The sequence below is a fragment of the Capricornis sumatraensis genome, chromosome 5, assembly GCF_032405125.1.
Source record: "Capricornis sumatraensis isolate serow.1 chromosome 5, serow.2, whole genome shotgun sequence".
NCBI classification, from domain to species: domain Eukaryota; kingdom Metazoa; phylum Chordata; class Mammalia; order Artiodactyla; family Bovidae; genus Capricornis; species Capricornis sumatraensis.
The window spans coordinates 10,164,790-10,188,492 of NC_091073.1; the positions used below are offsets into that span (position 1 = coordinate 10,164,790).

The 23,703-nt window shown below is 45.9% G+C and overlaps 1 protein-coding gene across 3 annotated transcripts in view; it reads left to right on the plus strand.

Moving 5' to 3' along the window:
* Positions 1 to 23,703, plus strand: part of DDC (dopa decarboxylase) — a 97,766-nt gene continuing 74,063 nt past the window's right edge. For all 3 annotated transcript variants that reach the window (XM_068973482.1, XM_068973483.1, XM_068973484.1), the window contains exons 1-2: positions 1 to 132; positions 23,444 to 23,672. In XM_068973482.1, the coding sequence (XP_068829583.1) occupies positions 23,472 to 23,672 (201 nt within the window). In that variant the 5' untranslated portion in view covers positions 1 to 132; positions 23,444 to 23,471. The remainder of the gene's footprint in view (positions 133 to 23,443; positions 23,673 to 23,703) is intronic.

The window sequence follows — 23,703 nt, forward strand, 5'->3', positions numbered from 1 at the left end:
GATCTGAAGCAGTGAGAAGACTGCAGGGCTTCAGCCCAGCTCCCCAGCTGCTCCTGCATGTTCTCCCCAACCCCCAAAGCTGGCAAGTCTCAGACAGGAGTGGAGACCCAACAGGGCCAGAATTCCCAGCAAGTAAGTCCTGCTTTCTAACTTGATTACAACTGTTGGAAATGGCAAGCCCTGTGGCTTTACTCTGCCGCCCCACTGCTGGGCTTTGGCGTAAAGCTCAGCTGGCTTGGGAAACTGGAGCTCACAGGGGCAGCGTGAGCCTGGGGGTGCTGTGCTGACATTGCTGGTGCTCACGGGGGCATGCGCCCACCTGTGTGATGAGGCAGACGCGGGGTGCCACCTCTGGAAGGCCGCTGACAGTGAGCACAGGACACACATGGACTCCTCTGCTCTCTGCTGCGTGCCACCCATGGGGTCTGGGGCTCCGAGCCCTGTCTCTTCTTCTCTAAAATGGTGATTTTAACTGTCCCTACCTTGTCAGGTGTGGAGGAGCACTGATTCTCATAATGCATGGGAAACACTCGGCATATCGGAGATGCTGAGTAAATATTAACGCTTCCCTTACATTTCTAACAACTGTGACTCTGCAAGGCTGTCCCTTTGTGGCATGTGCTGTAGTCTCCTCAGGGGCAGATTCAGAAACTAACTGTGCAGTGGGATTTGAGAGAACTGAAGAATCTTCCCTTCCCACCTAGCAGGCTCACTATAATCCCATCGGAAGATACAATTCTGGAGGAGAAACCTTTGCTTCTCCATCCAGCTGGAGTTAAAACAACAACTTCTGGGTGTTTGTGTGTGCTGAGAGTCACATACTTGGTCCCCAGTCATATCCTCATTTCACAAGGGAGAAAACTGAGACCGAGGAAGTGAGAGACATGGTCCAAGACCTCAGAACTCATGACCGAGGACTGGGGCCAAGCCCTTTCCTGTACCATCTGAAGCTTTCTGTCTTGCTACTCTGGGAAAGTGGTGCCTTTTGAAAGTACCTACAAAGCCTGGGGCTTGTAGTCAGCACCCCAGGAAGAGTTAATAGGAGCTGCTTAGAGACCAAGGAGCATGGTCTGGAGGTTCTGGATGGGAGATGCGGGGCTGTTGAGGGGTTGTGGTGGGAATGGAAAAAGTGGGAGGAGGAAATTCAGGGCACAGCTGGGAGGTGGAACGTGCAGGGCTGAACAAGAAGTGGGAGGCTCCGGGCTCCAAAGTGGGTGAGGACACATGGGCATGGTCTTCTTGGGAAGTCTCCCCGTACCTGGCCTAGGGGGCCCCATGCTCCCAGTCCTTGAGGATCTCTTAGGAGAGGTCCTGAAGGCCATCTTCTGAGGACCTCAGGATGCTCTCCATCAGCCTAGCGATCCCTTGTGATGGGGCCAGATGACAGATCTGAAGGAGTTCACCCCTGCCCTTTGGGCTCACTTGTATGAAGGCTTGGGACAGACATGCCCCAGAGAACTTCACTCAGAGTGGATTGATGACATTCTGAAACCAGGAAAATGTTGGTGCTGCTTAAAATTTAAATCATAACTTTAAGACTTTTAAAAATTACTAAATGATGCATAAAGAAATAAAGCCCTGAGTTTCACTGCACCTGGGCCTCCGATGACTGAGGAAGAACAGGGGTAGTTCACTCTACGACAAGGTCATTAACATTAATCTATTAAGTAATCTATTAAGTAGCATGACTTTATAAAATGATAAAAGGTTCAGTCCACCAAGAAGTAATATAGTTCTAAACACACGTAGACCTAATGGAAAAGTCTTAAATATATTAAGCAAATTTTGGCACAACTATGGGGAGAAACCAGCAAATTCACCACCATAACAGATTTCAACACATCTTCAGCAATGACAGTGAGTTGGACGATAGAACAAGCTAAAAAGAACATTAGTAAAGATTTAAAATATGTCAGCAAGTAACAGTCTTGGCTTATTGGATGTACTGTCTACCCAATGATTAGACTAACCCTCCACCCAATATTAGAAAACACACTTTCTTCTCAAGAGTACATGAAATGTTTATAAAAATTCAGGATGTATTCATAGCAGTCTGTAAGGCAAGTTTCAGTGTTGGTCAGAGAATTGCTAAAATACCAGTTGCTTTCCAATCACAGTTCAATTAAGTTAACTAAATTACAACTAAAGAAAAAAATAAGTAAAAATTGCTGTGCATGTCTGAAAATTTGGGGGAAGGTACTATTTAACTCACGATTCAAATTTAAAATGTAACAAAAATTAAATAATGCTTGGAAATAAGTAGCCGAGAGGAGGTACTCCACGTTCAAGGTCAGGAGGGGCAGCTGTGAGGAGATACCCTTCGTCCAAGGTAAGAGAAACCCAAGTAAGACAGTAGGTGTTGCGAGAGGGCATCAGAGGGCAGACACACTGAAACCATAATCACAGAAAACTAGTCAAACTGATCACATGGACCAGCCTTGTCTAACTCAATGAAAATAAGCCATGCCATGTGGGGCCACCCAAGATGGACAGGTCATTGTGGAGAGGTCTGACAGAATGTGGTCCACTGGAGAAGGGAATGGCAAACCACTTCAGTATTCTTGCCTTGAGAACCCCATGAACAGTATGAGAAGGCAAAATGATAGGATATTGAAAGAGGAAATTCCCAGGTCAGTAGGTGCCCAGTATGCTACTGGAGATCATTGGAGAAATAACTCCAGAAAGAATGAAGGGATGGAGCCAAAGCAAAAACAATACCCAGCTGTGGATGTGACTGGTGGTAGAAACAAAGTCTGATGCTGTAAAGAGCAATATTGCATAGGAACCTGGAATGTCAGGTCCATGAATCAAGGCAAACTGGAAGTGGTCAAACAGGAGAAGGCAAGAGTGAATGTCGACATTCTAAGAATCAGCAAACTAAAATGGACTGGAATGGGTAAACTTAACTCAGATGACTACTGCGGGCAGGAATCCCTTAGAAGAAATGGAGTAGCCATCATGGTCAACAAAAGAGTCTGAAATGCAGTACTTGAATGCAATCTCAAAAACGACAGAATAATCTCTGTTCGTTTCCAAGGCAAACCATTCAATATCACTGTAATCTAAGTCTGTGCCCCAACCAGTAGCGCCGAAGAAGCTGAAGTTGAACGGTTCTATGAAGACCTACAAGACCTTTTAGAACTAACACCCCAAAAAGATGTCCTTTTCATTATAGGGGACTGGAATGCAAAAGTGAGAAGTCAAGAAACACCTGGAGTAACAGGCAAATTTGCCCTTAGAATACGGAACGAAGCAGGGCAAAGACTAATAGAGTTTTGCCAAGAGAACGCACTGGTCATAGCAAACATCTTCTTCCAACAACACAAGAGAAGACTCTACACATGGACATCACCAGATGGTCAACACCGAAATCAGATTGATTATATTCTTTTCAGCCAAAGATGGAGAAGCTCTATACAGTCAGCAAAAGCAAGACCAGGAGCTGACTGTGGCTCAGATCGTGAACTCCTTATTGCCAAATTTAGACTTAAATTGTCTAAATTTAGACTGTATATTGTCACCCTGCTTATTTAACTTATATGCAGAGTACATCATGAGAAACGCTGGCCTGGAAGAAGTACCAGCTGGAATCAAGATTGCCGGGAGAAATATCAATAACCTCAGATATGCAGATGACACCACCCTTATGACAGAAAGTGAAGAGGAACTAAAAAGCCTCTTGACGAAAGTAATAGAGGAGAGTGAAAAAGTTGGCTTAAAGCTCAACATTCAGAAAACGAAGATCATGGCATCTGGTCCCATCACTTCATGGGAAATAGATGGGGAAACTGGAAACAGTGTCAGACTTAATTTTTTTGGGCTCCAAAATCACTGCAGATGGTGACTGCAGCCATGAAATTAAAAGACGCTTACTCCTTGGAAGAAAAGTTATGACCAACATAGACAGCCTATTCAAAAGCAGAGACATTACTTTGCCAACAAAGGTCCGTCTAGTCAAGGCTATGGTTTTTCCAGTGGTCATGTATGGATGTGAGAGTTGGACTGTGAAGAAGGCAGAGTGCCAAAGAATTGATGCTTTTGAACTGTGTTGTTGGAGAAGACTCTTGAGAGTCCCTTGGACTGCAAGGAGATCCAACCAGTCCATTCTGAAGGAGATCAGCCCTGGGGTTTCTTTGGAAGGAATGATGGTGAAGCTGAAACTCCAGTACTTTGGCCACCTCATGCGAAGAGTTGACTCATTGGAAAAGACTCTGATGCTGGGAGGGATTGGGGGCAGGAGGAAAAGGGGACGACAGAGGATGAGATGGCTGGATGCCATCACTGACTCGATGGACGTGAGTCTGAGTGAACTCCGGGAGTTGGTGATGGACAGGGGGGCCTGGCATGCTGCGATTCATGAGGTCACAAAGAGTCGGACACGACTGAGCGACTGAACTGAACTGAGACTTAAATTGAAGAAAGTAGGGAAAACCACTAGACCATTCAGGTATGACCTAAATCAAATTCCTTATGATTATACAGTGGAAGTGAGAAATAGATTTAAGGGACTAGATCTGACAGACAGAGTGCCTGATGAACTATGGAATGAGGTTCGTGACATTGTACAAGAGACAGGGGTCAAGACCAACCCCAAGACAAAGAAATGCAAAAAAGCAAAATGGCTGTCTGGGGAGGCCTTACAAATAGCTGTGAAAAGAAGAGAAGTGAAAAGCAAAGGAGAAAAGGAAAGATCTAAGCATCTGAATGCAGAGTTCCAAAGAATAGCAAGGAGAGACAAGAAAGCCTTCCTCAGCAAACAATGCAAAGAAATAGAGGAGAACAATGGAATGGGAAAGACTAGAGATCACTTCAAGAAAATTAGAGATACCAAGAGAACATTTCATGCAAAGATGGGCTTGATAAAGGACAGAAATGGTATGGACCTCACAGAAGCAGAAGATATTAAGAAGAGGTGGCAAGAACACACCGAAGAACTGTACAACAACGATCTTCATGACCCAGATAATCATGGTGGTGTGATCACCCACGTAGAGCCAGACATCCTGGAATGTGAAGTCAAGTGGGCCTTAGAAAGCATCACTACCAACAAAGCTAGTGGAGGTGATGGAATTCCAGGTGAGCTATTTCAAATCCTGAAAGATGATGCTGTGAAAGTGCTGCACTCAATATGCCAGCAAATTTGGAAACTCAGCAGTGGCCATAGGACTGGAAAAGGTCAGTTTTCATTCCAATTCCAAAGAAAGGCAATGCCAAAGAATGCTCAAACTACCTCACAATTGCACTCATCTCGAACACTAGTAATGTTCAAAATTCTCCAAGCCAGGCTTCAGCAATACGTGAACCGTGAACTTCCAGATGTTCCAGCTGGTTTTAGAAAAGGCAGAGGAACCAGAGATCAAATTGCCAACATCCGCTGGATCATTGAAAAAGCAAAAAAGTTCCAGAAAAACATCTATTTCTGCTTTATTGACTATGGCAAAGCCTTTGACTGTGTGGGATCACAATAAATGGTGGAAAATTCTTTAAGAGATGGAAATACCAGACCACCTGACCTGCTGCCTGAGAAACCTATATGCAGGTCAGGAAGCAACAGTTAGAACTGAACATGCTCAATAGACTGGTTCCAAATAGGAAAAGGAGTACGTCACCCTGCTTATTTAACTTATATGCAGAGTACATCATGAGAAATTCTGGGCTGGTAGAGGCACAAGCTGGAATCAAGATTGCTGGGAGAAATATCAGTAACCTCAGATATGCAGGTCACACCGCCCTTACAGCAGAAAATGAAGAGGAACTAAAAAGCCTCTTGATGAAAGTGAAAGAGGAGAGCGAAAAAGTTGGCTTAAAGCTCAACATTCAGATAACGAAGATCATGGCATCTGGTCCCATCACTTCATGGGAACTAGACTGGGAAACAGTGGAAACAGTGTCAGACTTCATTTTGGGGGGCTCCAAAATCACTGCAGATGGTGATTGCAGCCATGAAATTAAAAGACACTCTTTGGAAGGAAAGTTATGACCAACCTAGATAGCATATTCAAAGGCAGAGACATTACTTTGCCAACAAAAGGTCCATCTAGTCAAGGCTATGGTTTTTCCAGTGGTCATGTATGGATGTCAAAGTTGGACTGTGAAGAAAGCTGAGCACCAAAGAATTGATGCCTTTGAACTGTGGTGTTGGAGAAGACTCTTGAGAGTCCCTTGGACTGCAAGGAGATCCAACCAGTCCATTCTAAAGGAGATCAGTCCTGGGTGTTCATTGGAAGAACTGATGCTGAAGCTGATACTCCAATACTTTGGCCACCTCATGCAAAGAGTTGACTCATTGGAAAAGGCCCTGATGCTGGGAGGGATTGGGGGCAGGAGGAGAAGGGGATGACAGAGGATGAGATGGCTGGATGGCATCACCGACTCAATGGACATGAGTTTGAGTAAACTCTGGGAGTTGGTGATGGACAGCGAGGCCTGGCGTGCTGCGATTCATGGGGTCACAAAGAGTCAGACACGACTGAGCGACTGAACTGAACTGAACTGGAAATAAGTGATAAGGAAATATACTAATTTTAAAACTTGAACTACGTATTGAAAGCAGCACATAGAAGAAAGCAAATAGCTTTAAATGCTTCTATTAGAAAGTAAAAAGGCCAAAAAAATAATGAGGTAATCCCTCAACTAAAGAAGTTAGGAAAAGAACAACAAGATAAAGATCACTTCATGCAGGCAATAATAAAGAGAAAGGAGATAAATAGTGAAAAACAAATAAATGTAAACGAAAGAGGATCAACAAAGCCCAAGGGTTTTTCTTTTTTTTTTTTTTTAACTAGTACAATAGGCACAGTTTTGGTAATATCAGCTAAAGACAAAAAGAGACAGGAGTAGATAAATAATACAATAATAAAAGGGGATATAATTATAAATCCAACAAACTAAAAAGCTAATGACTGTTTCATAAAAAAGAATTCTTGTCATTAAATCTAAAAAACTAATGAAATAATATCAAATTGGGTTCATGGAGAAATAGAAATCCTGAAGAGTCGTATAATAAAAATAAATTGACATTAAAAATATGTCCTCAGAAACGAAGGGGAGGGGCAAATGATTTTATGAATGGTTTCGTACACTCTTTTAGTGATTGCAAAATTTCAAATTTCAAAATTATATGACTGTTTCAGAGAATCAAGAAAGAAGAAATTACCTTCAGGTCAGTCTGTGAGACCACAGAATCTGACACTAAAAGTAGAGAAAAAATTCTCTACAAAAGTTAATGCAGCACAGCTTTATCCCAAGAATAAAAAGATGTTTAAAATTAGAAAATTTATTAATGTGACTCATCACTTAACAATTCAGAGCCAGAAAACCATAAGATCTTTTACTTTTGGTGCAGAAAATATTTTGATAAAATTAAACATCTATTTATTTTTAAAATAGGAATAGAAGAAATCATCTAATAAAGAATATCCAGGGACTTCCCTGGCAGTCCAGTGGTTAAGCCTCCACACTTCAAATGCAGGGGAACAGGTTCAGTCCCTGGTTGTGGAACAATATCCTTCCATGCAGTGTGGCCAACAAAAATTAAAAAAAAAAGACTGTCTGGTAAAACCTGGGTGTGAATAGTGCAATGTTAGAAGTGGTCCTTTTAAAGTCAATGAGATGAGATGTTCACCACCATTGCCTCTATTAATACTGCCTCAAAGGCCCTACCTAGAACAGTGACAGGCACATACAGAATTTTAGAAGTTAAGTTTTCTAGCAATCACATTAGCAAAATTAAAAATATGTGTGCACTAGAGTAGGATATTTTAGTTAAAACAACAAAGTGAAACGTAGCCCTGCATTCAAATTGTGTAGTGGGGAAAATTTCCACATTGCTTCAGTTTTTAGATTTAAATTTAAATTATTAAATAACGTTAGCAGAAGCATTCATTTCCGCAGGAGCACTGGCTGCACTTCAAGAGCTCAGTAGCCAGATATGGTTCATATCTCTGATGTGGGACAGTGCAGTCCAGGACAGTGCAATGAGACAAGAAAAACAAATATGTAACCGAACTAGAAAGAACATTTTCACAATTCACAGATGATACAACTGATTACATCGAAATCCACCTGAATCAAGAAATTATTGAAAATTCTGAGAATATTCAGAAAAAAAGTCAGACACAAAATCAATTGCAATTCCATATGTTGGCAATAAACAGCTATTTTCTTGGATTATGACCAAGAAAAATCACTTTTTCACATATTTACGAGATATTTTGTTTCCATTTTGGATAAATGCTTGTGTTTCTACTGAATTGTGTTCTTTCACTGAAAAGTTATTTTTAAATGAATATTTCTAAACCCATCACTAGTGATACGCATTTCAAATCCTTTCCTCCACTCTACAGGTTGTCTTCCTAGTTATGTAGTTAGAAGAACAGATATTTTTAACAGTAACATGATCAAATTTGTCAGGGTTTTATGGTTAGCTGATTAAGGAAACCATTTAAGAAATATTTTTCTTCTACATTCATAAAAATATGTCTATTTTTCTCTATTGCCCTAAGAAGTTTGCCTTTAACGGTTAAGAATTTAATCTATCAGGAATTTATTTTTGTGTATAGAGTGAGAAACGGATTCAATTTCTTTTTTTTTCCAAGCAGCCAACCAGTTGTTCTAGAACCATTTAATAGTCTCACCTTACTCTATTGATTTGCAATTCCACAAGCTTATTTTCTAAATGTTTGTGGCATGTTTTCCTGGGCTCTCTCTTCTGCTAGCTTTGCCAGACGCCCATGCTCATATCAAAACTGTTACAGTTCTGCAGCTTCAGCTGCCTTGATAAGAGCAGAGCAAGAACATGCTGGTCATTCTCAGGCTTATGCTTTTCCGTTCATATTTTAGACTCAAGTATCTGGGTGGGATTTTGATGAAAGTGCCATTGAATTTGTTAATCAGTTTAAGTAAAGTGGAAATATTTACAATGGGGAGTGTTCTTACCGGTGAACGGCCATGTATTTCCACTTATTTAGGTCTTCTTGAGTGTCCTCCTATGAGCTTTTTTGTCTCTTCATACAAGTCTTGCACACCTTTTGTCGGATTTTGTTACGGCCATTCCTAGTGTCCTGTTCCTGACTGAGTCAGAGCTTGTCACTGTCCCTGGGACGGGGAAGAAGCCACCCAGGTTACCAGCAGGGTGAGAAGCAGGTCCAAGCTCAGACCTGGGGCCTGAGGTCTCAAGCCTGCGCTGCATCTTCAGGAAACGTCACCTCTTCTTGCTTCTTGTTGCTGTTCAGTCGCTCAGTTGTGTCCGACTCTTTGCGACCCCATGGACTGCAGCACGCCAGGCTTCCCTGCCCTTCACCACCTCCTGGAGTTTACTCAAACGGATGTCCACTGAGTCAAATATTCTTGTTTCTACCTTCCAAATCAATTCATATCTATTTATTCTCTTCCCTACAATTTACTCTCCAAGCAACAGTTGGTGGAACATTTAAACCCCCAGGAACAACGTTTCTCAGCCTCAAAGACTTCAGTGACTGGAAATGCCCTCCAAGAGCAGTCAGGCCCCATGCTGGGGCTCCCTTCTGGGCGGTTCCCTTCTCACAGGCTTGGCTTCTTAGCCCTGGTCACAGCTGGCCACCGTGGCTTTCTCTCGGCTTCTTCACTCACCGTCCGCATCCCCTCCTGGGCTGCAGCAAGCTCATCTGGCAGTGCCCAGCCTGCCTGGTGAAGGAAGCCCTGCTAGGTCACATGTGCTAGCTGTGTGACCCTGGACAAATTTCTGAGCCTCTCTGGGCCTCCATTTCCTTATCTATAAACCGGGGGTGACGATCATATTTACCTTCTTATGGGAGTTGTGAGGGACTGAGTGATTCTGTGTAAAAAAAAAAAAAAAACCGCCTATACAAGAAACTTTTAAAATGCTAAATATAGTATTATTGCAGTCACTCTGAAACAGGAGGTTTCACTCTGGTCTCACGGCGCCCTCTCGCAGAGGTCGGTCATCGCATCTGGATCCCTCCATTCAGCCTCCACGGTGATACAGGATTCACAAGAGTCTGCGCTGGGCCAGGCTCCCGGCTCAGCGGGCACCGTGTGCAGATTCCCGCTGGAGCCAAGCTTTCCAGCCATCCCGTCCAGCTTTCCCCCTCCCTTCCCTGCCTCCAATCGTACAGAGCGGGGCCGGGAGACCAGATCCTCTGTGGCCCCTGGCGAGGTGGTTCCCAGCTCAGTCGGCACAGCACCCTGAGGTCTGATCCCTGCACTCAGAGCAGGGCGGAGGTGGGGAGGAAGCTGCGCGGAGCGGCCCGGGTCCCTGCAGGCCCCGCCCTCCGACCCGCCCACCGGCCCTGCCTTGGCCCCGCCCCTGCCTTGGCCCCGCCCACCGCCTTGGCCCCAGCCTGCTCGGAACCCAGCAAGCAGATGCCCCTTTGAGCAGATGCTGTGTCATTAAAGTCAAGGGGAAATGGCTGTCTGTGGTCTGTGCGGAGTTCCCAGCTCCTGGCTGCACCACATGCCACGTGTGTATATGTTTGTGATGGTGTGTGTGTACATGGCTGTCTGTGTGTACCTGTGTGTATGGCATTTGTATGTGTGCCCTATGTAGTATACGTGTGTGTATGTGTGCCAGAGCATGTGTGCCGTAAGAGAGTGGATGGCGGGAGCAGGGGAAGCTGGTGCCCTGCTGGCCTACATGGGCTCCGGCCAAGGTGGGCTCTGGCCTAGGTGGGCTCTGGCCTAGGTGACCCAGGCCCTTGGGACCTGGATCAGCCTGAGCAGTGAGGTGGATGAGATGGGAAGCCCGAGTTTGAAGAAATCCCTGATTTGAATGCTGATCAGCTTCAGGGGTAAAAGAACAGGACGTTGAATCTGATGAACCTGGATTCAAATCCTTGCCTGCCTCTTCCTCTGTTTCTCCATCTGGGCTCCTGGGCTTGGCCCTTGCAGCCTCCTGTGGCCAGGGTAGTCCCCTGCACAGCACAGTGGGTCCTGGTGGCCCCAAGCAGGTACAGCTCTGACGCAGGGCAAGTCCTCTCACTTGCCTTGCCCAGGCCGGCCTTTCTTTGTCCCTTGGGAAAGCCAGGGGCCTTTGCTGATTAGAGGTTGCCTGGAGAGACTCCAGGAGAACTGGCCCCGATCTGGGTCCCATAGAGGGCCCTGGGACCCTGAGCACCTTTCCTTGTCTTCTTGCCCTCCCCTCTCCCAGGCCCTGCAGGCTCCGCTGTCCCTGGTCCCTGTTCTGCCCTGCGAGACCCTCACATCCTGCAGAGGGTGGGGAGCAGGAGGGCGGGGTGTGGGGGAGATGCTGCGGAGTAAATAATCAGAGCGAGCTGCTCTGATTGGCTTGGGGGAGGCGGACACTCTGTCTACATAAATGGCAATTCCATCCTCTGTGCCTTTTAACTGTCACCAAGGAGGAGAGGGAGAGGGAGAGACAGAGAGCAACCACCTCGGGCTGCCTGTGAGTACCGCTCTTTGTCCTCATAGCCTGGGGGGACCAGACTCAGAGGGGAAGCCAGCTCCTGAAGCCGGGGCCCCTTAATTTTGGGGACCCTGGGGATGGGAGGTTCGCCTGTTGATTGCAGCTGGGTGGATCTCCTCTGGCCAGCTGGGAGGGGTGCATCAGCTGTGTGCAGGTGTGGCAGGCTACCGGAACTTATTGAGAAGATTGGTGCCAATCTAAGTTCCCTGCTGTTGTGTGTGGCATGTCTAAGCAACAGGTGAGATAAAGAATCAGAAACTTCTGATAATTTTTAGCCCATGATCTCTGAGCCATAAGAGCAACAGAACAGAGGGAGTAGAAATTATTTCTCAGGCTGGTTCGTGGTGCATCTGAAGTGCACAGAGGCCAGGAGATGGAGACCCGGGGAGAATATGGGCCCCTCTCGTCCTCCGCTGTGAAGGGCATCCTCCCGCACGATGCTTGTAAAAATCAATTGAGTCCGATGTTTACAAAGGGCTAAGTACACAGTAGGTGGTCATTAATGTGATCTATATTACTAATAGGCAAGTAAGTAAACGCAGGTGGGAAAATGGGGGGATGCTAATGCTGGTGAGGGAACCATCTGCTCAGGGTATGTTATTTTCTCCCATTTTCAAGGGAAATTCAAGCAGGCGACTTGCCTTTTCCCCTTCATCCTATTTCTTTCACAGGCTCCAAGAGGTGGGTCTTTACAGTTGATTTCTTATTTAAATAGCAGTGTTTTTCTGCTGAGACAGAACCAAAAACAGAGGGGACCATTGCCACATAAAAAGCAGCCAGGACAATGGTCACCCTGGAATGGTTAAGACATAGGCAAGATGAGGAGAATCTGGGTGTTTCCTGAAAAAAATTGTGACATTCACAGCAGCCTCTCTGTCTCTCCCAGGTCCATGGCAGGTGGGCTGGCGGTTTGCTTACAATGATGAAAATAAAACAAAATCCCTTTGTGAAAGTTTTAGCCACTCAGTTGTGTCTGACTCTTTGCAATCACATAGACTTTAGCCCACCAGGCTCCTCGGTCCATGGGCTTCTCCAGGCAAGAGTACTGGAGAGGGTTGCCATTTCCTTAAACCTCCACGAATTCAAATAAATAGCTGGGCAGTTTATTTACACTTTCCCCTCTTCATGATGTTTATTCTGAAGGTCTTACTCTGTTGACTCATCATCTGAGTCTGGTAGCAAGTTTGGGGAGAGACTGCAGGAGAATTTGACTCCCTCCATATTTCAGAAAAGCTGTCCTCAGTCTGTCGGATCTCTTCAGCATTTCTGGAGGAGGACGCTCGGGGCTCAGGAGGACAGTGAGGGGCACACGGCCTCAGAGGAAAGGTTAAAGTCCCCCTGTGCTCTGCATGCAGCGAGGTTCCCTGTAAGTGAGGGGTGTGGGGGACCCCAGGCCAAAGGGCATTGGATGGCCTTCTGAGCTCACAGACCACGTGTGAAACCGCTGATGAGCTGAGGGGCTTAGTCCAGCCACCTGCTTCCCTGAGCCCTTCTCCTCATCTCGAGAGTGGGGATAATTTTGCTGCCTTGCGGAGCTGCTGTGGAGATTTAGGGTAGAGGTGCAGGGCTACCGCAGGCCATGGACGGTCACCACTGGGCATTTGTCAGGGTTTGGAGGAGCTGTGGGGGCAAGTGCTTCTGCCGGGTCGTTCAGCCTCTGCCTGTTTCTGTGGTGTTGGGACCAGCGCAGGATGGGGCCAGTGCCCTGACCTGGAGCGTCTTCTGGTGACCAGGCAGGACCCCGACCACACTGGCCTGCCTCGCCAGCTCAGGTGGGAGCCCCTAGGGATGGGCACTCTGACTCGTGGCAGAAAGCCCGGGTGTGTGTGTGGCTCTCTGGCCTCAGGGGTCAGGAGGAGGCTGGCTTCAGGGTCAGAAATGCCAGCCCAGCTGCTCCTGTCACCAGCTCTGTGGCCTCGGCAAAAGCATCCGCCCTTCAGAGCCCTAGCAAGGTGGCAGTGTTAGTACTGGCCGGGGTGCTGAGAGCGTGATGAGGTGAGGCGTCCAACGAGCTCAGCAGAAGGCCAGGCAACACCGATTCCTTTGTTTTCTTGGGACATAGGATGTAGCCACTAAGTGGCAAGCGTTCCCAGGATTCGACGTGGGGGGACCCTCAGTTGCAGGCTTCTGAGCGATGCGGTGGCAGACCTGCCCCCATGCCCAAGGAGTGAGTGTGCACAGTGAATTTAGAAAGTCAGCGTTTACTCCTGACCCAATCTGTGGAAGACAGTGGGGACTTCGTAAAGCTTGTGCCAGAGATACTGCCTACATGCACAGTGGCAGGTGGCAGGTGTTTATTCTAGCTGGGAAGTCAATATGTATTTTAGTCACAGGGCGTCCTGCCTGTTATGAAAATAAGCAGCCAGCTAGAACATCGTCTCAAGTCTATAAAAAAGGCAGAAGGTTGTGACCTTTTATCAATTATTAATGTGACTCCAAGAGAATAAGAGAAGGGGGCAGGGTGAGGGATTGAGAAAAAAATAAGGAAAAAAGTGAAGGGGGAGGAGGTCTAGTCTGACACTAAATTAAAATGGAAACAGAAGAGGAAAGTTCAGATTAAAATGACTGATGGTTCTTATGTGGATATCCTAGAAGGGTACACAGGAGTGAAAATGATAAAAATTTTTAGGTTAATTTGATGCTTAAATTTGAAAACTTTAAACTTTATTTTAAAAGCTAGCAGGAATGGCGTGTTCATGCCTACCAAGCCTGATGGGTGACATTTTTTTTTATTCTAGTTTTTCTGGAAAGAAATTTGGCATCATGCCAAAGAACTGTAAAACTCACACTTTTGAATCCCATTGGGAATGAGTATCTTTGAGGGACAGATTCAACAGGGGAGAAGTGCTTGGCCCTGTGGTGGGTAGCTCATGGCTGCTTTCCCCACAGCACTGTTCACAACAACCTGCAATTAATGTGGGATGTGACCCTTTGAAATCGGCAGGTATTGATAAGGTGCATATGTGCACGATATTAATGTAATTACACACAGTGTCATTAGGCTTACGGGGAAAATAAGTGGTAAGAGGCTACTAAACGACACACATACCCTGATGACAGCTGTTTGAATGGTCTGAGCTAAGCGATAAATTAGAATACTACTAACTGGTTAAATGTCACCAATAATTCTCTACTTTTGAAGTTGCTTAAGTTGTGAGTTTTCCAGCCAGCTTTCTATTCCATCCCAACCCGTCTGCAAGAGTGTGAGTGGAATCAGTATCTTCCCATGAGAGTAAGATTGAAAATCGTGCTGTAAATTTCTTTGTGGCTCCTTCTCATAAAGAGTTTCTGGCCAGGAAAATACTAAGATGGGGACTGTTCACTAAGTAGGGACTGAATCAGAAACAGATGCAAGATTCTTATGTTAGAGGAGCGAGGCTTTCCTCTCTAGGTTTGATCTGCATCCAGGGCGGGCATGCTTTCTCCTCACCCTCCATTTCTTTCCTGCTTCCCTGGCGCTCTGTCTGACCCCGTGATGATCTGACCTGCTGCTTTCCTAACATAAGGATGCATAAATGCCAGACCCAGCCAGCATTCTGAGTCTGAGAATGGCAGTGTCCTGTGCCTGCAGCATCTCGCTGCCCGATTACAAGGGGCTAAACCAAGACTCCAGAGGTCGTGGAGCCAGCCGGCAGCCGCCCAGCTGCTTGCAGCAGAGCCAGGACTCATGTTTGTTGCTCTGACCTTAACCCCTGCTCTCTCTACTTCTCACGACCGCTGGGAAGAGGAGCACGGTCTAGGGATGGCAGAGAGGAAGACTCTGGCTTTATGAAGTGCAGCGGGGAACCTCTCTAATCCAGACCCAGCTGGGCAGAGAGGAGGTGCCCCCGGATGTCCAGCCCTAACAGGGAGAGCCCACTGCCCATCGCTCAGGCGTCTGTGGGGTTCCCCTCTGACAGCAAATTCCTGGTGATGTTTTCATGGAATGGACCACAGAAGCGGTGGTGTGCCTTACTTAGAACCCTATGTGATACTTAGCGCTGTGCCATTTGACAGACTGAAAATGGAGGCTTGGAGGCCCAGTGGCCTGGCCAGAGGCCCACCTGCAGCGAAATCTGGCAAGCAGCTTGTCCTCCTAGTTACCCTGTGTCAGGGATGCAATCAGGAGAAGGGAGGTGCCCTTGGAGACTGCCTCCTCCTGGCCTCTAGGGAGCATCCAGGAAATCATTCCTGGAAGCTCAGGGAAAAACTGGCTTTTCAAGTTTCTGATCTAGAGGGTTGGGTACTGTTTCCCAGGAAACCCCCAAGCTGTTGGAGGTGCACTGTGCCTGCATTTGAGTCCAGTGCATTCAGGATGTGGCGGGTCAGGGGTCAAAGTGCTGCCTCCTGTCTCTCTGAGCCTCAGTGGATCTATTGCTCAAGAGGTGATAATAGTCTTGATAAGATTGTTATGAAGATTAACTGGAGCCCATGCAAAAAGTTGACGTAGCACTTGGTACGTGGAAGTTAATGTAAATGTTGGCCATCTTTTAAAAGAAGAATTGTATTGAACTGCACTTGCTTTACAATGTTGCAAGTTTTGTTGTACAGTAAAGTGATTTTGTTACACATACATACAGTTTTTAAATACTCTTTTCTTTTATGCTTTATCAGGGGATATTGATTATAGTTCCCTGTGCTCTACAGGAGACCCTGGTGTTTATCCATCCTGCTTGTAATAGTTTGTGTCTGCTGACCCCAAGCTTCTAGTCCACCCCTCCCCCGCTGGCCCTCCCTCTTGGCACCCACAAGTCCATCTTCTCTGAGTCTGTTTCTGTTTTGTGGATAAATTCATTTGTGTCATATTTTATATTCCACATATAAGTGGTATCATATAGTATTTGGCTTTCTCTTTCTGACTTGCTTCACTTCATATGATAATCTCAGGTCCATCCATGTTGCTGCAAATGACATGATTTCATTCTTTTTCATGGCTGAGTACTAGTCCATTCTGGTGGCTCAGACAGTAAAGCGTCTGCCTACAATGCAGGAGACCGAGGTTCGATCCCTGGGCTGGGAAGATCCCTTGGGAAAGGAAATAGCAACCCACTCCAGTACTCTTGCCTGGAAAATCCCATGGATGGAGGATCCTGGTAGGCTGCAGTCCATGGGGTCGCAAAGAGTCAGACACGGTTTCACTTTTTCGCTTTTCACTATTCCATTCTATGTATGTACCACGTCTTCTTTATCCGTTCATCTGACAGTGGATATTTAGGCTGCTTCCACATCTTGGCTACTGTCAATAGTGCCGCAGTGAACGCTGGGGTGCATGTGTCTTTTTGAAGCCAGATATTTGCCCAGGAGTGGGATTGAAGGATCCTATGGTAGCTCTATTTTTAGTTTGTTTAAGGAACCTCCGTACTGTTCTCCACAGTGGCTGCACCAATCACATTCCCACTAACAATGCAGGAGGATTCCCTTTTTCCCACACCACCTCCAGCATGCATGGTAATGTTGACCATTTTTAAACTGATGCAAGAGTCCCTATTTCACCAAGAACACCTCGGCTTAGGTAAAGTAAGTGTATGAGTGTGAGAAAGTGGTAAGAGTGTATAGAGAGGACAGAGTGCTTGGCAGGGTACATGGGCTCTGCCTCAGCTCTGCGTTCATCCCTGGGAAGACCCTCAGCACCTCTTCCTCCTGTACGAGGAGGGTAGCAGCAGCACAGATGTAATAAAGCACCAGCAAGTCAGGCCTGGCTTTTGGGGCCTCTGTTTCTGCCTCTCCTTGCCCCTCCCCGGGGGCCCTCGCAGGCTGGGTTTCCCCAATTACAAGGACACCTGGATCCTGGGAGCATTTTGCCAATGGGGGGTGCTGGTGGGAGGTTGAAGGGCAGAGGTACCCACCTCCTTTGTGATGCTGGCCGTCTCCTCCATGGTACCAGCTCCATCCGGGTGAGTCTGACAAAGTTGTGGCTTTGCACTAATGACCTGAGTCCCAGCTCCAGGACACAGTCTGCACCCCCCGCCTGGCCTTAAGGCCCCTAAATATCTCACTGTTAACTAGCGTGTTAAGTGGCACAAAAGATGTTAGAGGATTTTTTTTTTTTCCAAAGAGGTTAACAGATCACCATCCTTATTGTTAGATAGGTCTCACTGCTAGAGGCTTCCTGACAGTCTTGGCTAGAAGCCTTTCTCCTGTCAGGATTGTTTATTCTCTTTGTGCCCACAGAGAGGATGATCATCCAGAAACCAGTCAATTTAGGGGGAGATGAGCCAATTTAGTTTTGCACCTAGTACTCATGTGCTTGAGGTTTTAAAAAAGAGACAAGGCCTCACAGTTCCAGAGGGAGAAGTGTTTTTAAAAACATAAATTATGGTTTGTTTTTCCTGGAATCATGTTTTTAAAAGAAAGGTAAACACTTCTCTTTTTATCCTGATAGAGAAGGAAAGCCAGGAAAGGCTGATTGAAGAGTCCGCTGTCCCAGGGTTTGAAACCAAGACCAAGGTTTGTCTGAATCCACCGGCAGGACCATGGACAGATGCAAAGCACCTGGTTCCCGTCTCCTGCCCAGAGGCATGGCGGTGCTCAGACCCCTGTGCGGTAGGCGTGGCTGGCCGTGTGTGTTCAGGGCTGGCTCTGCAGTCCCCACGGAAGCTCTGCTCAGGGCCCACCCAACCCCCACCGCCCGGGAACAATTGGCTGGAGAGCCCAGTTCTCTCCAAACACCTGTGGCAAAGGTAGAATTCCAGGGGTCCAGGAAGGGGAATATTTTCAGCAAGGACTGCTGGGGCCAGAGCAGAGGGTAGCTCAAATCCAAGATGAACTTCTGGGTGCAAGACTGGGGAAACCAGGTCAGTTCTGAACCTGCAGGGTTAAAGGCTCAGCGTGAACTGTACACAGGAGTCTGGGAGAAGGGTCAGGATTCCCTGGGGAAAGGGCAAAATATCTCCTGTTTCTGTGGCAGGTACATGATGAGTTGGTTTATGGTTGTCTTAAAGGTAGAGAGTAGGATCTAATATGTCGGAAAGAAAACGTTCAGAGGACAAAAAGATCTTCCATTCATTCATTTTTTTCGTTCCTCATTCAGAAAACAGCCACGGTACTTACTGTGGCGCAGGGTCTGATTGCTCCTGAGAAACCTAAATAAAGAGTTGAGGACTCTGCTTAGAGAAGCCTGCAGTTAGCAAGGGATGTCAGTGAAATGATGCAATCCAAAAACAAATGGTCTTCGGGTCAGTCAGGAGGCCTGGGGGCCTGCAGAGAGGTTCGCAGGGCCTCGAGCAGGTGGGGCTCACCACGGGGCTGCAGCTGCGACCAGATGATGTCAACAGCCACCGTTCCAAGGCCCAGGAAGGCATCAGTCATAACCTTTATCATCGCCTACATCTTCCAGCCAATATTTGCTCAGCTTGAGGGCGTTAGATAGCAAACAGCTCCACAATGAACACAAGATTCTCTGTGACTTTGTACTAAAAGTCTTCTGGAAAAGTCTTTGTGGGAAAGAATTGGCAAATAAAGGACAGAATGATTAGAAAGTAATAACCAGGTCTTATCTTACAATTTGACTAGGAATATTTCTTTGGAAGGGCAAGTTGGTGTGTCTGTCAGTTTATTTTTCCCGAGGCCTCCCATTTGGCCATCCATACTCATGTATTCTCGTTAGAAGAGAGCGGCTGAAACTCCAGGAATGTAAGCATCCTTCTGAAGCCTCAGAGCATCCCTGGAGCCTTAGTAGGGCAAATAGAGGTTGTGCGAATATTTACTCTAAGAAGCCTTTTTTAGTAGTCTTGCATAAGGAACAAATCACAAAGAAACATATCCTGAGATCTGACTACATTAGAATTCTTATAGGTCAGAATAAAATTAAAAGCAAAACCAGATCAAATAAAAATGAGGAAAATGTCTACAAAATATATCACACATAGGGTACAAGTATTTATTATAGGGTGCAAGTATTTATTATATTAGTGCTCTTGCAATTAAATAAGAAAACATCTAACATCCTAGTAGAAAAAAATGTAATGAACAAGCAGTTCATTAAAAGAAAATCCACGAAAAGAAATCCCACACCACTATCCAAAGTCATGTGAGAAAACTATTTGTCTTCATAAATCAAAGTAAAAAATCATGAAACTTTGCCTGACTGGCAAAGCTTAAAATGTATCTCAAGCCCAGTGTTTGCTATCGTGAGGCAAATCTAGTGTTTTCATACAGTCCCTGTGAGTGAGTAATTTGGCAAAAATATTTCCTGGGGACAAGTCTGGCCATATAATTTTAACCAGGTGGCCCAGCGGCAAAGAATCCACTTGCCAATGGATACAGGGGACCTAGGAGACTTGGGTTCCATCCCCGGGTTGGGAAGATCCCCTGGAGGAGGAAATGGCAACTCACTCCAGTACTCTTGCCTGGGAAATCCCATGGACAGAGGAGCCTGGCAGGCTGCAGTCATGGGGTGGCAGAGAGTGGAATGACTCTCTCATGGTGGAATGACTGAGCGTGCACACAAAATATGTATCTCTACAATAATTTGTTCTGAAGAAGTTGTAGAATAAATGCTTTTCTTAAGAAAATTTTGACACAAAACAAACTGAAGAAACAAAAGATTGAGGTTGTATATTTCAGTGCTTTATAGAACATTAACAACGTGTATTGAATGCTTATTTTGTGCCTCTTTTCCTCAGCTGTTCCCATGTACTTATCTAATAATCATAAGAATTATTTGAGATAGAGCTTTATTATGGTGTTTGTTTTCAGTCGAGGAAAATGAAACCTCAGTGGCATCTATGTCATGCTGTGCAGTCTTTTAGCTCTTTATGATGCAGGGTTGGCCGTCAGGTTACACCAGCTGTCCCCACTAACGTAGGTGATAACCAGAGATGATGCAGATAGTCAACAATAGAGATGTACGCTGTGAATACAGCACATTCACCCTGTGGAACACTATGCAACTGGGAGAAATCAAGCAACAGAAAAGTATTCATCAACCTGGGAAATGTACTCATAATTACTTCATGAAAGAAAACAAGCTAGCAAAAAGATCATCTGTTTGATGCAATTTTGGTTGAATTTGAATCAAGTCAATTTAAAATATGTCAATTTGAAGTAAAACCTAGATTTACTCTATGTGTGACATTTGACGTAATCAGAGTTGTTCCAAGTGAAAAATAAATTTAGAAGCCTTCAGGGCCAAGGAATTATGAACCTGAAAGTGTACATATAAGGAAAGCTTCATGGCTTCGCACTAAGAGCCTTTGGAAATTCTAGCCACGATATTTTGGATAAGCTCCCTTGACCTGCAGCTTATGAAACACAAAGGTCCAATGGAAACTCAAAGACTCAGTTTGGTGTTTCTCATGCTATTATTTTAGCCTTTGCTGTTGCTGAAATTTAGAATCAAATCCTATATCATATCCAGTCACTGTCACTCAGATTTTCACTATGTGAAAAATGTGTCCCCTGGAGAAGGAAATGGCAATCTACTCCAGCACGCTTGCCTGGAAAATCCCATGGACGGAGGAGCCTGATAGGCTATACCCCATGGGGTCGCAAAGAGTCAGACACGACTGAGGGACTTCACTTCACTTCACTTCACACAGTCATTTGGTTGTAGAGGTTTGATCCAGTCAGTAACCTTGATGGAGCCTGGAACCTTCCATGCGTGCCTTCTGTACTATTCACGGAGGATATCTGAACAGAGAACTTCGGACAGAAGGCCAAGAGAGGAGAGACGCCATCAGGCTGATTCCTCGTTACGACACACTCTCCTGCGCCAGGCTTCTCTGAGCCCGCTTCTGAATGCAGGTTTGCTCCTCAGGGAGCTGAGCCCAGCTGTAGCAGAAAATCATGCTAAGTTGGTTTATCAAGAAAGCTTCTACCCTTGGGATACAATTCAGCTCTTCTTCCTCCACCTGGACACCCAGCCAAACTATTCTTAGTAAAGTAGCATCTGCTTCCTAAGTCTACCTGTCTTTGGAAATCCCCACTGACCCCTGTTGTATTTGGGAGACAGTCTCCCTCTCCTTTACTCAACAGTCTTGAGTAAAACCTGTCTTGACATGTTTAACATTAAAATTGTCACAAAAAAAGAAAGGAAAGCAACACAGATGATGGAAAACAATGGAAGAAGTGCTGAGAACATGATCTCAAGGTCATCAGCGAGATACAGTGGCTTGTAGAAGCATCTCCCAACACTTACTCCCACAGGAAAACCAATCTTCATGTATGAATCTTTGAACTATTAGAATTAAGAAATGTATCCATGACTCAGCATACAATTGTCTCTTAAAAGACACAACGTGGAAGGGTGTGTGCCAGAGTTTTTGAGTGGTGGGATTCTAGATGGATATTTTTCTTTCTTTGTGTGTTCACATTTCCAGTTTGGAAAATATAGTCCATGCTTACTACTCACAGATTTTCTATATGCAGGTGCAACTGTTTCCAACAATTCATTTATATTATTAATCGCCACAGTGGTGCCTTTATGATCATTCTTGGGCGCACATACATAAAAGGATAAAAAATTTAAATTGCCCAAGGTGCTTGTTGCCAGCAGAATCTAATAAGGCAACGCTCTGCCTAGTTGCTTCAGCCAGTGGTCTAATTACTGCTGTGTCTTTATGTTATTCTTGGTTACCTGTTAAAAATGGCCCCCACATATAGTGCTGACAGTCCTACATGCAAGAAGGCTGTGAGGTGCCTTAGGGAGAAAACACATGTGTTAGATAAGCGACATTCATGAGTTAGAGAGTTGTTGGCCAGAAGTTCAAAGTCAATGGGGCCAAGGTGTATTAAATAAAGTGTATTTAAAAGGAAATAGGGCTTCCCAGGTGGTGCCAGTGGTAAAGAACCTGCCTGCCAATGCAGGAGACATAAAGACACGGGTTTGACTCCTGGGTGGGGAAGATCCCCTAGAGAAGAAAATGGCAATCCACTCCAATGTTCTTGCCAGGAGAATCCCACGGACAGAGGAGCCTGGTGGGCTATAGTCCATATGGTAGCAAAGAGTCCAGCACAACTGAAGTGACTTAGCATGCATACATGCCTGATTTCAAATGACAAATGGTGATGTCTCTGGACAACAGTAGTAGGATTCAATAGGCCTGGTTACAAATCAGAGCTAATTCCAGCTTTCTTGGGGCTTCCCTGGAGCCTCAGAGGGTAAAGAATCCGCCTGCAATGTGGAATACCTCGGTTCAGTCCCTGGGTTTGGAAGATCCTCTGGAGAAGGGAATGGCTGCCCCCTCTTGCCAGTAGAATTCCATGGACAGTGGAGCCTGGTGGGCTCTAGTCTGTGGGGTCTCAAAGAGTTGGACACAACTGAGCGACTAACACACGAAAGGGCACAGAAAAGAGATTATGTATTGATTGATTGACAAAAATGTGACTAGAAATGCGCAGAAATGTAACCTTGATTTCCCCTGGGAAAGGTCTGGTGTTCGCTAATTCAGAGTTCATGGACTCTTTGTGGAATATTACCACCACAGAGGACCGGGGTCATCTGGATGTTATTATGTGATGAGGAAAGAAGGGGGTTGCATGGAGAGGTGTGGTTTCATCTGGTGATGATATAGAAAGTCAAGATATAGAAAGAAGCCTTGCTGATGGGCCTTATCCTATCCAGGCTCTGCTCATGCTGAACACAGGCCATGTGACTGCCTTTCTACCTTCCGGAAAGATCAGCACGGTCATCTGCTTTTCTCAGATAAAGAGAGACTCAGAGAGTCTCTGTCCCACAGCCCATGAAGAATAAGGCACGATTTGGAAACCAAGGCTTGTTATTAAAATTGCAATGGACCATGGAAATAAATGTGTACCTGGTCCATTTCCTGATACAGACGGAAAGAGAAATGAGACAGAGACGTGGCATTGTGTCTAGCTGAGTAGCTGGTGAATAGCAGAATAAGTACTTTGCTACAGTCTCCAAATCCAGGGTTACTTCTACCCCATCTGGACATGGAAAAGTGTTCCTGACTTGGAGTCTGGGTGGACTCTGGGGTGTTTGGTTCTCTGCCCAGGCAGCCCCAGTGGTTGGCTTGGCTCTGCTCCACTACAGGTGAAGCATCGTCACATCTGCAACTGATTTCTTTTCTCTCTGTGCAGCTTTTGCGTCTGAGGAAGGCCAGTCACCATGAATGCAAGCGAGTTCCGCAGGCGGGGGAAGGAAATGGTGGATTACATGGCTGACTACCTGGAGGGCATCGAGGGGCGCCAGGTGTTCCCTGACGTGTGTCCAGGCTACCTGCGCTCCCTGATCCCCACCACCGCCCCGCAGGAGCCAGAGACATTCGAGGCCATCATTGAGGACGTCGAGAAGATCATCATGCCGGGGGTAAGCCTGTATCCATGGTTGAAGAAGGGGA